Consider the following 14692-nt stretch of genomic DNA (forward strand, 5'->3'; position numbering starts at 1 on the left):
CTAAAATATAGCCAACACTTGTGAATGTTCATTTTGAAATAGTGGTGAATACTGTTCAGATACAAAATTATGGCTACTTTCCAAGAAGTCACAGTGCCACCCCCCCAACAGTGAGTGTGGAGGAAGAACAGTGAGAGGATGCAGTCCTGAGTGATAGCTGTCAAAGCAGGCTGGGGAATGTTGTGATGCAGTGGAGTTCAGAGTGCTAGGGCCGGAATGTCTGGCAACTGTGGCTCCCTTTCTGGCTGGTGCAAAAAGGGTGGCCTGAGTTATTGCCGTCTGAACTAGGGCTGAGAGGAAACAAGTTCAGTCATTTGCATTGAAGCTTGGGGAGAATTTTTTTAATGGTGTTGGTCAGAACTCACTAGCGCTGCCTCTGCTCCACCCTCCCTTCCCTTCCCTCTTATTGGGGCCGCTCATGAACCCACCAGTCCTATCTTTATCACTTATACGGTTTCAGCTGTAAACATTTTCCAGAGCTCTAGCAGTAATTAGACAAGCTACTATGAAAGAGAGCATTATACACCTGTTAAAAACATATACAAAACCAAAGCTCATCAGAGAAAGATAATATTCATGCAGATTTTACAAACCGTGTCTTTAGGGTGGCCCAATAAGTAGAAATATGGGGACCCATGCTTGTCACTTTTCATGCACATGGAGAGACTGGAAGGTACCATTCCTAAAGGAAGGGGAGGAACAGCCTAGGACCAATCATTAGAATTAACAGAACCAGTGACAAAGATATATTATTACTGTTAGAATCAAGATTGCTTAGTATGTTTAGAGCAGCTAAATAACAATTATCTAGGCAGTAAGAATAAAGACTTTGAGTAAAGCTAATCATATCAAGCATGCAGCAAGTGAAATTAGTGAAAGACTGAGCTACATGTGTATTCCAAAAGTAGATTTTTCTTAAAATATTGAGGGCATCCTGAGGTGCTTTTAAGGAGGCATAACTGTTTTAAAAAATTGCAATGGTATATTCAGAATTTTTGCAGGATTTTAAAAATAATGATGGGGTGTTTCAGTGATATCAGCTGTCATTTGAGAATCAGTCACAGTAATCATTTCGAAATTTTGAAAAAGTCTCAAATAAAAGACATGATGCGTTCATGTTTATATTTATGTTTCATCTAATAACCTCATAAATTCTTATAGTTCCCCTCACCTCTGACAATATGCTTATTTATATTCAGAGTTCACAGTTGACTTGCTGGCTATAATTTTTTTTGTGGAAAAAATGAAGCTGAAAGAAAAAGCAGCAATGTCTTGTTCTCTGCTGTTCTCACCCGTCCGAGGGCTGTGCTCTGAAACCAGCCTCTTGGCGGCTGTTTTGGTGTGTGTCTATCTCAGCTCATGGGCTTTAGCTCTTGACCTATACAACGATGTGTACTAGAAATTCCAGAATATCTAAGTCAGTAATCTCCAAGAAACAGGCCCCTAGGAGATATAACCACTGCTACTGTATTCTCTTGACTCCACATGGTGTGAGGTAAAGGGCCGTGAGGTTAATGTGATCAGAAAAATTTAATCCGTGTAGCTCAGATATTTGAAGATTTTTTACAGTATATACTAATGATCGTCCCATCTAAATGCCTAACTTGCTCCACACATGGTGCTGTGTATACGTGGCTTCAATATGCGGAATGAATAGTACTCACACAGACTTCCGATTATGCCACATAGGGTGTTTCCCATACCATGGTGTGTGTCCGAGGGAAGGGAGCCTGAGGGTGAGAACTAATACTTTGAGCTTAAATGGAAAGTAGACTCTCTCTGTGGTAAGGAAACTAATTCTTAACAATGAATGTCAGAAATAGAGATTAAATTTCAGAATTTATTAATTGAATTTACCATTTAGCCCTGCCAAGATGCAAGTAATTTTGTACAGAAACGATCAAGCTGTTTTAATGTCACACAGGGAAGGTTCTCATTTCGTTTTAAATGTGGCCTTCGCTGGGCTTGAAAGACACATGTGCTAAGAAACTTCAAGGCCAGAAGGGCAAACACAAGGGCCCAGAACATGGTGGAAATAAATTGCTATGAAGGCTGGGGTAGAAACTACCATGGAATGTGAAAAGCGGGAGTTGCATACTGTGCTAGGCATATGTAATGCACATTTTATGAGTGAGTATGCTCAGTCCTAAGCCCAGGGTCCAGAAGCCAAGGTTACTATCTGCTGGAGAGTGCATCTGAACAGACCAGAGACCTTTCTACAGAAGTGTAAAAGGTTACTTTGCAAGCAAACGCCTGAGCCACATTACAGTGAACAGCTTTTTAGTCCAGACTATGCATGTGTTTCTTGTTCTATTAAACATTTTTTTTTTAACCCAAACAGCACACTGAAGAATGTGTGATTCTCAAAGTTTAGAGATTTTGCTACAATTAGAGCTATAATTCAAGCCTGGAATAAGGCATTATATAATTTTATCGTCGGTCCTGACTGAAGGAGTTCAGTTAAAGAGAAGTATTGGTTTTTTATCAGAATAGGTCAGCAGGGTAACCTTACCCTTGAGCAAGACTGCAGGCAGAGGACTAGAATAACATAAAGGTGGCCTCACGGATTCATTGTTTCTTCCACCAGAAATGAGTGGTGTAGAGTACTTTAGTTTAAAAATTAAAGCTGGCGAGTTGTTTGGCTAAGGAATACAAAGATAGGGCAGTAGGCACAGGCATCTGAAGGGAGGCTTGAGGACTTGATGTTTGCTGGTTATGGCAGTTGGCTGGACCTACCCAAGAATTTGTCTTAAGGTACTGAACTCAAGAGCCAAATGGGTTCTTCTTGGTAATTTCTTGGTTACTATGTCGTCTAATATATTTTATCAGAGTCTAAATACCTAACAAGTGAGGACTTGGGGAAGTCCTCACTTAATATATCTTTAAAGAGAAAAATGCATGTTGAAAATCATTAAGAGTATCCCAAAAGATGGAATAGCTTTATAGCCCACTGTTTCCAAATAAATCATGTGAAGAAATGGGATTTCATCGTCATCCTAAAAACTCTTAAAATAGTAAATGAGGTTTTGAGATAGGGAAAGGAATGTCTGAGGTGTGGGTTCTTTAAGGAAGCCCCTGACCGACTGCATAAAATAGGAACTTGCCTGCCGTCTCCGGTGAGAGAATCTCCCGGTTGCCTGAATGCTGCAGAGAGCAGGCTGGTCTCGCAGCCCGGGAGAACCGGAGCTCTGCCTGGCAGCCTCCCCCTTCCCGGCTCTGACTCAGCAGAGGTGTACCGGAGTGATTTGTGGAGCCTCTCACGGAAAAGGAAGATACACTCAACCATGAATGTCAGAAGCTGAAATTAAATTTTAGAATTTATTATTGGAGCAAGCTGCCTTTTGCCCTATTAAAATGCAGGTGAATTAGTGCAAAGGCTATGGAACCACTTAAAGCTCCCGTAGGTCTCTGAGGAAGAGGCAAAGGCAATGGAATCCTCTCCTTGACTTTTACTGGGGGGCACAGGAGCCCCTACGAAAGCCTGGGGATGTGAGGTTATAGTGCTCCAGACTGCCTGAGGCTGATAGCCACAGGAGGGGAAGAGTGATGATGAGAAAATTTGCTAGATAAAGTTTTGGCTCACTAACTTGGAATTTAGACTAATTCAGTCAATATCTAAGCAGAGATTTACCTGTACTCAGCAAGTTCTTTCTTCAGAAAAAGAAAGTATTAGTATAAATATTACAAAGAAAATGCTTAACAAACCAATGAAGCCAAGTACTTTTCAAGTATCCTAAACACCCTAGAAGTACTTATTAAATTCCATAATTAATTAATAAAACTCATTTAAATATTTTTTTATTAGAGCAGATCCTTTGGGACCTTTTAATGAGTCACCAATCTATTAGAATCAGTTGTTACACTAAAACCTCATTCTTAGATAGCAGCTCAATGAGGGCCAGAACTGTCTTAACTGTGTTGTCTCCAAAGTGCTTTGCACATAGTAGGTGCTCTGAAAATCCTGGTTTATATGAGGGAATAGTAATGATATCAATTAATGATATTAATTATAGGCTTTGTCTCACATAAAATACTTGGTAGGGGTATACTGTCTGAAGTTTATCTTTGTACGATCAGAGGAAGAAAGGACTTGTTGAACAAATAATATAAACAAGATTATGATGCTTATGATTTTACTTGTCATGCATATTCTTAAAGGAGAATAAATAAATAAATACTGCCTATTGCCATATAAGTAGAGACCAGTGCTGCTTAATCTGGTGTTCTGATATGATCACTGTGAATCATTTTTATTTGTTGATTAAAGGAAGATTTTTAACTAAACTATTTGGCCCATTCATTTCTTTAGCTGTAGTTCCTGGCTCAGTCAGATCTTTACTTACTTAATGCAGTTTTATTATACTTATAAAAGATAAATAAATTCATTTACCAAAGGCCTGTAATCAAGTCAAAGCCTATTTAAGACACAATTAACTTTGAAAATGGAAGTGCAGGCAGAAGTCTAATTCATGGATTGGTTGTTTCTTTCCTTTTGCCTGGGCATTTGGTGTTAGTTGTTGCTGGGCCATTAATTTTGTGAGAATTCTACTTGGTCCTTATAACCCTGCCTGGCCTCCTAAGACCACTAGAGACTCCCATTTACAAACGGACTCCCTGCAGCCTTCTATCCATAAAAACCTGCCCCCATGCTTTTTAACATAATTAACAGGCCACACCACCAATCAAGTCTGGAAAGCATATTCCTGTTTTGCTTTATTTTGATCAAATTTGAACACCAAATAGTATGAGGTGGGGGGAAGGTATGCGTGAGTCTGAACTGCTGTGTAAAGATTATTTTCCATCCAATGGTCCCTCTGTTCACCTGACCCTGGCTCTGTGGCTCCATATAGAAATCAAGTGAACGTTCACATTGTAGTCCCTGAATGCTAATGAAGGACACCTGTATTTCAAGGCCGAGAGCTAATGTGTATAACTTCTTCCTCTGCAGTTTTAGGACCATGATGCATGCTTTCTTTTCTCTTCACTGTTTTAGATGTGATTCAAATAGTAACACCCGTGTTAAGGAGGGCACTCCTTTTGATGTAGCATCTTTTGATTTTTTTCTCAGCATGGTGGAGAGAAGGTTCCTTATTCTTGCCAGTCATTGAGATGCGTGTCAGGGGAGGGGGAACCCATGCTCTCTGTTGAGTTTATAATCAACAAATTCTTATCCTAAGGACTGGAGTCGAGTTGAAGCGTCTATCTCCTGAGCTTCTCTTTCAAGGACTTAACTATAAAAGCAACTTCTTCTCCTTCAAAGCCCTTATTATTCTCCAACTCGGCTGGCAGCGGCTTGCGGCCCCAGTGGCAGCCACTGCTCCGCCGCTGCATTGGCTGATTTACGCCTCGAGTCGGTGGAGGTGGCACCTGACGATTAGTCTTGCGTCTTGCGGTAATTATGGATGGCATGTTTGCAGCGTACTTACTCTCTCCTCAGCTCACTTGGATTCACACTGATTTTGTTTAGTCAACAATCTGACAGGTTACCTGTGGTATTTGTTTCTTTCAATTGTCCCTGAGCTTATCTCTCTGTCACAGATCACCTTAAGAATGCAGAGTGGGAGTTTGTATTTCTCTCGACTGACATGGCTTTTCCTTGGCATGGACCGAAGTCCAGATAAGGGTCTTCCTTCAAAGCTGTTCTGAATTCTGTAGTATCAGAGGGAGGGCTTGTGGATATTACTTAAGACCCTTCCAGACTTGTTTTCCAGTCTACTCATCTTCAAAGTTCGCCCTCCCAGGCTGGGTTAAGCTCTCTAGTAGGTTATGTCTCCTATGAATTCTGATAACTCCTTTTAACAATCTTCTAAGGATGGAATTTATGCCAAGTTTAGAATCTTAAAAGGCAAGCAAAATAAACAAACACAGGATTAAATTCATAGTTGACAGAAAAATCAGTTTTCCTGTGATTAGGGTGCCTCTGGACAAAGTGGATTCTATTCTTGGTTATATCTATTGGTAAACTGGAGCATTTGTTGTTGTTGTTGTTCCTGTTGCTGTTATTTCAGTTTGTGCCACCCCCTCACCCCCCACCCCCACACAGAGTCACTTGCCAATTTTACTAGAATACACTCTAGTTTATCTTGGACAGAAAATTCTGTTTCATGGTATAGTCTGTTTAACTGATGCTGGGAGAATTATGATGTGTTTTAGCTGTGGGCACTCCTTTTACTTTGGGGTCATTTGTATAGTCCATGAATCTGGCCACTTATTTGGCTTGCTCCTGGTGCAGGAAAGAATTCACATGGAAGGCATGTGATTGTTTTTCTTGCAAACACCTGCTTGCAAAGTTGGTCATTGCTGGCATCTGGGGCTATGACTGGTCAGTTGTCCTCTATGCTAATAGAAACCTTTCCCTAAATGATAAGGGCGTGTCACTTCACCTCAGCTGTTTGTACAAACAATGTGGTTTATGCTAAACACCTGCTTTCCTTATGGGAGATCGGAATTTTGGTACATTCTAGGCTGAGTGCCTGCATGACCAGCCCCCAGTAAAAACCTTGGGCACCAGTCTCTAATGAACTTCCCTGGGCAGCAATGTCACACAGACATTGCTACATTTTTGATACTGGGAGAAGAGTGCTCTCTGGTGACCCCTCATGGATGGGGGTGGGTGTGGGTGGTGAGAATGAACAAGGAAGCCTGCGAGTAGATTCTTCCAGCATCTGCCTGTATTTTTTTTCCCCCTTATGATCCCACTGTGTATTCTTACTAAGTCACTGTAATAAATCTTGTAACGAGTACAACTATATTCTGTGTCCCAGGAGTCCTTTTAGCAGATCTCTGAATGTGGAATGGTCTGGGGACCCCTGAAATACCCCTCTCACTCATCACTATGATGTTCCAGAGATACCATTTGATGGCATTATCCTCAAAGATGCTCATCTGACCCCTAACCTTCTTGGTTTCTCCTGTGTAACCATGCATCTTTCAGCTTAGAGTTTTCTAAAGAGCTAATGTTTACTTAGTTTATGATTATTCTTTTACTTCCCTAAAGGAAATTGCTCTACTCTATTAAATTTGGTCTTTTGTGCCATAATAGCTAAAGTTATTTTACAGTCAAAATCCATGTCAATCTAACATGAAAAGTAGCTGACGAGCTCTCACATTACCAGCAAGTATGGCTTAATGTTACATTTTCAAATTCATTTAGACAAAATTCTGCACTACTGCTAGAGTTTTGATCCTTCAAAGGTGTGCCCAGATACTTAACAAACTCTCCGTGTTGGTTAATTTTAGAATTTAATCTTCATTGGATATTTTTGAATAACATGAAGAGTTAATGAGATAATGTTGACATGATTTTGAATTTTTGTCTTGTTCAAAAATATGTTTCTATTTTTTCTTAAGGATGCCTGGAGGCAGCTTCATGTTTCTGCAGCGCAGGTTATGCCACAGTTGCTCAGTGGCACTGCCCTAACTGACCACTACAGAAAGCAGCTGGCATGGCAGACCCTGCAAGTGTGGACCAAACAGTGATTCTACAAGAGAGACGGAAGCCCAGGACAGCCTTGCTGTTCAGATTAACTTGTTAAAGATTAACAACCTCTTAGGACAGCAAGAACAATATTAGCTCTATGAAGATCCCTTGGCATAGGTAAAAGTCAGGTCTTGCTATGGAGTCAATGATGTATTTTTAAAGAAGTGATAGAATTTCACAGGTCAGTTTAATATTACTGAATCAATGCTCTAGGGTGTAAAAAGTTATTCTATCCCAAGTGTTCAGATTCTTTTATTAAGGGATCTACTTAACAGGAGCAGGCCTATGCTTATTGCTAATATTAATATTTAAAATACTTTATTAGATCCAAACATTAAGGGTGGCAAGTTGGGATGAAATATTTCCTTGGGCACAGAGCCAGCCCTCCAGAAACTTCTGAATCCTTTCTGACTCTTAATATGAGGGTTTGCCAACTCCTTTGTAGGCTTTGGAGTGTGTTCAAGAACCTAAAAACAAAGTATTTAAGGCTTTTGAATTCAGATATTTCAACTGAACTCTGGACTGTACTGTCCTGCTAAATAAGGAAATCAATTACTAGGTAGCTTAGGCAAATCATCATCATCATCATCATCATCATCTGACAGGGAAAAGTATTTAGAATTTTGGGAGGGGATAACTAGGAGAGGGAAAAGTGAAATTGAGAGTCAATTTATCCGATCAACATTTTAATCTACTTGTTCAGGTCAGCAGTTAGATCCTATTTTCCTAATCTGGATGAGCATTATCCACACTGCTTTTCACTGATACCTGTCAGTCCGTGTGTCATTCCTGAGATTAAATAAAGAACAGCTCAGGTCATGTAATAACCACCCAGCAGTTCCTTAGTAATGCTGTGTGTGGTGCCTTAAATGGGCACCTGGGAAACGACACAGTTTAAGACGTCTAAAAAAATAAAAATCTATGAATTAAAATGCACTTTAAAGCCTTCCTCACAAACACAGCATAAGTGTGATTTTTTTTAATATCCCTAAATGCCAAGGAAATGTAATCATTGCATGAACTGAAGTTTACATTTTCATCTTCACACCCTAAAGATTTGTTCTTGCTTAGCCCCTGGCCCTAGTTACATATCCTATGGAACAGTGTGATGCACAAGCAATTTTAGAAAATAATTGGTAAATTACTGTGGACTCAAATGAACAGAAGATTATCAATCAAATTATGAAGGTTCTAGAATCGTAGTGATGGCTGTATCTCCCGGCACACTCAGAGATGCCCTGAAACGTCCGATCCTCGCTATTTTAAACATTACTTCGCAAAGGGAGCAAAAGAATGAGCTCACGCACGTAAATATCTCGTGCTTAAATGTACACATGTGTATAGATATCTACTGATAGCTAAATATATATTTAGGTAGAATTAGAGAACTGAAGAAGTCTTATAAATAAGCATAGGCATTTATAGGATGTGGAAGAAACAGAGAAAAGGGGAAACAGAACGTGACACGCACCATACTCTGGGACCTGCCCCGTCCCCCGCTTCAGCAGCAGCCTCACTCTTCTTCCTCCAGATTTGATGAGTTCTATCGCTCTGGCGTGTGTCATGTCCCTTGTGCTCTCCCCATTGATTTCAATGATTTGATCTCCTACCTGGTAATGAAAGAAACATTAAGTCACACACAGATGGTTCTACTTAAATTGCATTTCCAACAGATTAGAGAAACATTGTAGATTACCAGTTTCCGAGAGCAACCAAATGATCAGGTTGCAGCCTGCTGCTTCTTAGAAGAAGCCAGACCCTGGCTGCATCCTGGATCTGACCACCAAATTTAATTTTCCTTTATAGAAATGAAAATATCACACCATGGAGGTTGTGGTGAAATGTCACTTATACTTAGCCGGTATAGCAGAGACTATAGTTAAACTATTTAGCATTTAAAAAAAAATTAGGAAATAGGTTTGATACCACTATTCCAAATAACCCAGTACTGTTGTTTGGAAACAAGAAGCAAATATTTTAAGGCCTTTTCACTGAACACAGTGCCAATTTGGGGCTTAGTGCATTATCTAATTCAGCATGTTTTGGGACTTTTTTGTGAATTTTTATTATGCATCATTTAAATTTCCCTGGGTGCTATTGTGATATTGCTTTCTTTGTAGTGGTTGGTTGATATTCAAGTTTGATGATGAGTTTTCTATCACAGTCCTTTGAATTAGAAATGAGATCCTCCATTTTCCACACATGACTAGTGCCCTTGCTAAATCTTTGCCATGCTCACACCTGGTTGCCAGCACTGTTTGGTTAAGTACCAATCTCCCTTGATTTGTCAGAAATGCCTGGGTTCTACAAGCAATTCCCATTTAGCCTTTGTGAATAGATATTTGGAATAAAAGAGGTTCAATCATGAGCACATCATATAACTCCCACAGTGCCATTATTGTCAGGAAACTTTGAATTAAAATATGTTTCATTTAAGTGCAAATCACTTAAGACAATTTAGCCAGGAAAAGCACAATGAGTTGCTTTGTAAAAAATGCTATTTTAGTTGAGACCCTTAAACAAAGTAGATCTCAGTCTAAACTCCATAGTGCAAACAGAATTGCAAATAAACTCTCTGTAGGAGAACACTATCAAGGTGGGTGCTGCAGGCTGGGCAAGGACAGGAACAAAAAGTTGCCATCACAATGGCAAGAGAGCTCTAAAATAAGAACACCCTCACAAAGTGGAGGAAAGAACAAACGCATGTTTGCTGTAGCAAGGCAGATTCTCTAGGACTAGGGGGTAAGAATTCCAACGCAATGAAGGGAAAGACTTTGTGTAGTACTTGGTAGCCTCTGGAAGTATGGTTTTGGGCAGTGGAAGAGGTTGGCCTCACTGGCATGACTTTCACATTCCACAGAAGAATCACAAAAGACAGGATTAAATTAATTTTGTTTAGAGCCAATATTTGCAACATCCCCCACCCCCTTAACTGTTTTCTTTCCCATAAGGCAACAGGCACAGCCTAAAGTTGAACAGCTTGCTGGAGGTCACATATCCAAGCCAGAGGCAGATGGGATCTATTATCCTGTCGCAGCAGTCTGCACCCGTGACTGAAACCTCATGGCACCGAATTAACTTGTAGATGTAAAACAAAAGTTCCAATGAAGTTATAATAGCAAGTCCTCATTCCTAGCTAGACTCTTCTAAGCTTGACTCACATATTCAATTGATTACTTAACGTCTTCAACTAGAAGTCCAATGGGTGACTCCAACTCAACACCAGCAGACTGGGCTTGCCACTTTCTTCCAAAGCAGTTTTTCCTCTTAATTCCCGAGGCTGGTTCATGCCACCATCATTCACCCAAGTCAGAAACCTAGGGACCATGCTGGGCTCCTTATTTCTCAACTTCTCTGCATTTATCTCTGTTCTCAAATTTTATTCCATTGCTAACTAGCTCAGTTCAGGCCTTTAACTGGCTTATTTCAATATCTTATTACCCTACTATCAATATCTTCTCATTGTCACCCTTCTTCTAAGGGAAATCTTCCCAAATGCACCATGCCAACTGAGACAGGGCCTTCCACATGCCACAATTCTCTTTGCCTTCTCCTCTCCATGGGCACAGCGATCTCCCAAATCTCCCTCAAGGCCAGCCCAAGCATCTTCTTCTGTGGGATACTTTCCTAGACCCTGTCTTCTTCTAAAGCAGAAGTGTCCAGTCATCATCACTCCATCCCACTCGCTTATTCCTCACATCTCATCCCAAGTTATGATTCCATCTTCCCTCCTACACTTTGAGCTTCTTCACTCATCAAACAATTTATGGGTACCTGTTATGTGCTAGACAGTCTATTGGGGAGATAAGATAAAGATAGCGATAAATGGGCCCAGCCAGTGTGGCTCAGTGGATTGAATGTCATGTCATGGACTGAGAAGTCCCAGTTTGATTCTCAGTCAGGGCACATGCCTGGGTTTCAGGATCACTCGATCTCCAGTAGGGGGCATGCAGGAGGCAGTCGATCAATGTTTCTCTATGACATCAATATTTTATCTCTCTCTCCTTTCCTCTCTTTCTAACAAATCAATAAAAACATATTTAAAAAAAAGATAGTGATAAATGGTATAGTTTCTATCTACAAGTTCTCAGTCTAGTTGGAAAGAATATGGTAAATAAGGTAATTATTATTAAATTTGTTTTTGCTATGACAGATATTAACAAAGTGTTAATGAAACAGAAAGGAAGGGCATCAAAGTCAGAATGGGTAGAGCTGGAAGTCAAGGAGAGCTTCCTGGAAATGGGGACATTTCAACTAAATTTTGAAGTATCAGTAGGAGTTCTCAGGTGAAGGAGGAAGAACAGCATTCTAGGTAGAGAGAGCAGCCTATGCAAAGGTCTGGAGACTTGAGAGCATGGCCTATTTGCCAAACTGTTAGTTTATTCTGCTACTCATGAATTTGGGCTTTATTTTAAAGGCAACAGCAAGGCACTGAAAATTTTAAACAGGGAGTAACAAATGGCCAAGAGACATGAAAAAATGCTCCACGTCACTAATCATCAGAGAGATGCAAATTAAAACAACTATGAGGTATCACCTCACACCTCCCAGACGATGCCCATCAACAAATCATCAAACAACAAGTGAGGGTGAGGGTGTAGAGAAAAGGGGACTCTAGTACACTGCTGGTGGGAATGCAGACTGGTGCAGCCACTATGGAAAACACGATGGTGTTTCCCCCCAAAATTAAAAATGGAACTGCCATTTGTCCCAGTGATCCCACTTCTAGGAACATACCCTAAGAAGCCTGAAACAACAATCAGAAAGAATATGTGTACCCCCATGTTCATAGCAGCACTATTTACAGTCATTAAGATCTGGAAACAGCCCAAGTGTCCATCAATAGATGAGTGGATAAAAAAGCTGTGGTACATTTACACAATGGAATACTATGCAGCTGTAAGAAAGAGAGATCTCTTATCCTTTGAGACAACATAGAGAATATTATGCTAATCAAAATAAGCCAGGCAGAGAAAGACAAGTATCACAAGATCTCACTTATTTGTGGAATATAACGAACAAAACAAGCTGATGAACAAAATAGAGCCAGAGACATAGAAGTAGGGTTCAGACTGACAAACCTCAGAGAAGGGGTGGGGGAGGGAAGAGTAAACCAAAGAGCTTATGCATATAAGCATAACCAATGGATATAGACAACAATGCTGTGGGGGGAGGGAGGAATGAGAGGAGGGTGTCAATGGGTGAAAAAGGAGAAACATCTGTAACAAAAATAAATTAATTAAAAAGAATAAATAAACAGGGAGTAACCTGACCAGGGAAGCAGAGTGCTGTTTAGAAACCAACCTGAGACATCAGTATGAAGAGTGAATTGGAGAGAAAGTGAGAGACTGAAGAAGGGAGCTGAAGTCATGAGGTTATCACATTGTGAGAAACTGGGAGGCTATGGGGAAAAAATATTGGGGCAAATAAAGTCAGTCTGGTCCCATTTAACTTTATATCTTGCTTGGGGTGCATCATACATATTTGTCAGTGAATGAAACATTTTCACAAGGCTCATCTTGACAACCATGGGAGAAGGAGTTATAAGCATTTTTGACCAAAAAAGTCACATCTGAGGACATTTCCATCTCGAGGCTGACTTTTCATCAAGAACCATGTGGAGGGTGAGAGGAATCTCGCGGTGAGAAATAGTCACATCATTTGCCCTCTGGTCACATACTTGACTATAGCAAGACTTAGAAAATGTGATGTATGTTTATTTTTCCTTTTCCCTACTAAGAGCATGATAATTAAGGGAGAAAGAATTAGCATGGCAGAGCGAGTAGTGGGTGGAAAGACTGTGCGAGGCTGAGAAGCAGTGGGGTTCCAGGGCTGCACAGGGGCTGGGGCTCTGGGAAGAGTTGGGGATGCTATTTTTATAGTTCCAAGGAGTCTGAGCTGACCTCTTGGCTTGGCAGACTGCCCAAATTTCAGCTTTCCATGAAGGCTCCCCTCAGAGGGAGAAGAGAATGACTCTGATGCCAGTTGAACTGTGGGTCCTCAGCTGCTTGGCTAAGCCTTTTAGTTTCTCTCAAGCTCCTCCCCCTACCAGGTACCAGTGCAGGTTGCTGCTGGTTTCCTGCCTCACTGGGAGCAACGGAAGTTTGGGAATAGTCCAAGATCTTATTAAATTTAGAGAAAAAAAAATTTTGGGGGGGGCAGGAGTGAGGAGTGAGGAGTGAGGGTCAGGTAATGAGACGGAAATGCTGAATCTCACAAGGTGTTCTGGGCATACTGCAAAATGGCCAACTCATTCTGACCTCGTGCCACTAGTAGCAAACTCATTGCAGGCCCAAACTTAAGACTCCCATCTCTCCTTGTAAAATGGTGTAAATTGCAAAAAGGTGTAATTTTCATTTTCATTCCAATAACCATATTATGTATAGTCACTGTAAGTGAAACTCCCTAAATAAATTTGGGATGTGATCCCTTTCGCTTTCATCCTCTCAGTATCCCGATATGTAAGGAGCTGGGTCTGTCAGGGGAGAAGAGGTTCATTACCTTCCAACCCATCTACCTTCACTGCCGCTGCCAGGCTGCGGCCATGGGAATCAATTGGGGGAACTAATTTGATAAAACCAATGGAAAATTCCTTTTCAGGGATTATGAAGAAACACCAGTTGTGACTCAGATGTAGTCTGTTTTTCCCCCATTTTCTCTCCACCATGGAGCTACATTACTAAAATGAAACTTTAAAGATCCCCACTTGTTCTTAGAGAATTTTAAAAGATCAAGTTCTAGTTAGAATAGAGAGAGAGATGAGGGGAGGTGGGGAAGAGGAGGAGGAAGAGAAGGAGGAGGGGGAAAAAGAGAGAGAGACCCAAATCTCACAGAGGTAGTTCAGGAATTTATGTGTTGCTTTGTGTGGTCAAGAAGATGTCAAATTTAGGAAACTAACCAAAGGAGTTAAGATAAATTCCAGGCATATTTTTTTTTTTTACTGAAAGAAATACTTTTACCTTGGTCCCTTGGGACAACTGATAACCTTACGGCAAAGTCCTGGGTGAGATAAGACTGCCCGGTATAGCCTAACAAGCTACGCATTACTGCGCATACATCATAGCAGAGTTTTCTTTAACAAAACTATTACCAAATCCTTGAACTTGCTTGGGGCTCAGCAGGTAAAACTTTTTCTCTTCGTCTTCTCCCCTGCCCCAGGTTTATTTGAGAACAAGGGTGAAATCTTTTGCTCATCTGACAAGGTAGAATTGT

At 40.7% G+C, this 14692-nt stretch overlaps 1 protein-coding gene across 3 annotated transcripts in view; it reads right to left on the reverse strand.

Moving 5' to 3' along the window:
- MAGI2 (membrane associated guanylate kinase, WW and PDZ domain containing 2) overlaps window positions 1-14692 on the reverse strand; it is a 1542253-nt gene that overhangs the window by 45053 nt on the left and 1482508 nt on the right. For all 3 annotated transcript variants that reach the window (XM_036247106.1, XM_036247104.1, XM_036247105.1), the window contains one exon: window positions 8952-9090. In XM_036247106.1, coding sequence (XP_036102999.1) covers window positions 8952-9090 — 139 coding nt within the window. The remainder of the gene's footprint in view (window positions 1-8951; window positions 9091-14692) is intronic.

This window comes from Molossus molossus, unplaced genomic scaffold (assembly GCF_014108415.1).
Source record: "Molossus molossus isolate mMolMol1 unplaced genomic scaffold, mMolMol1.p scaffold_m16_p_7, whole genome shotgun sequence".
NCBI classification, from domain to species: Eukaryota; Metazoa; Chordata; class Mammalia; order Chiroptera; family Molossidae; genus Molossus; species Molossus molossus.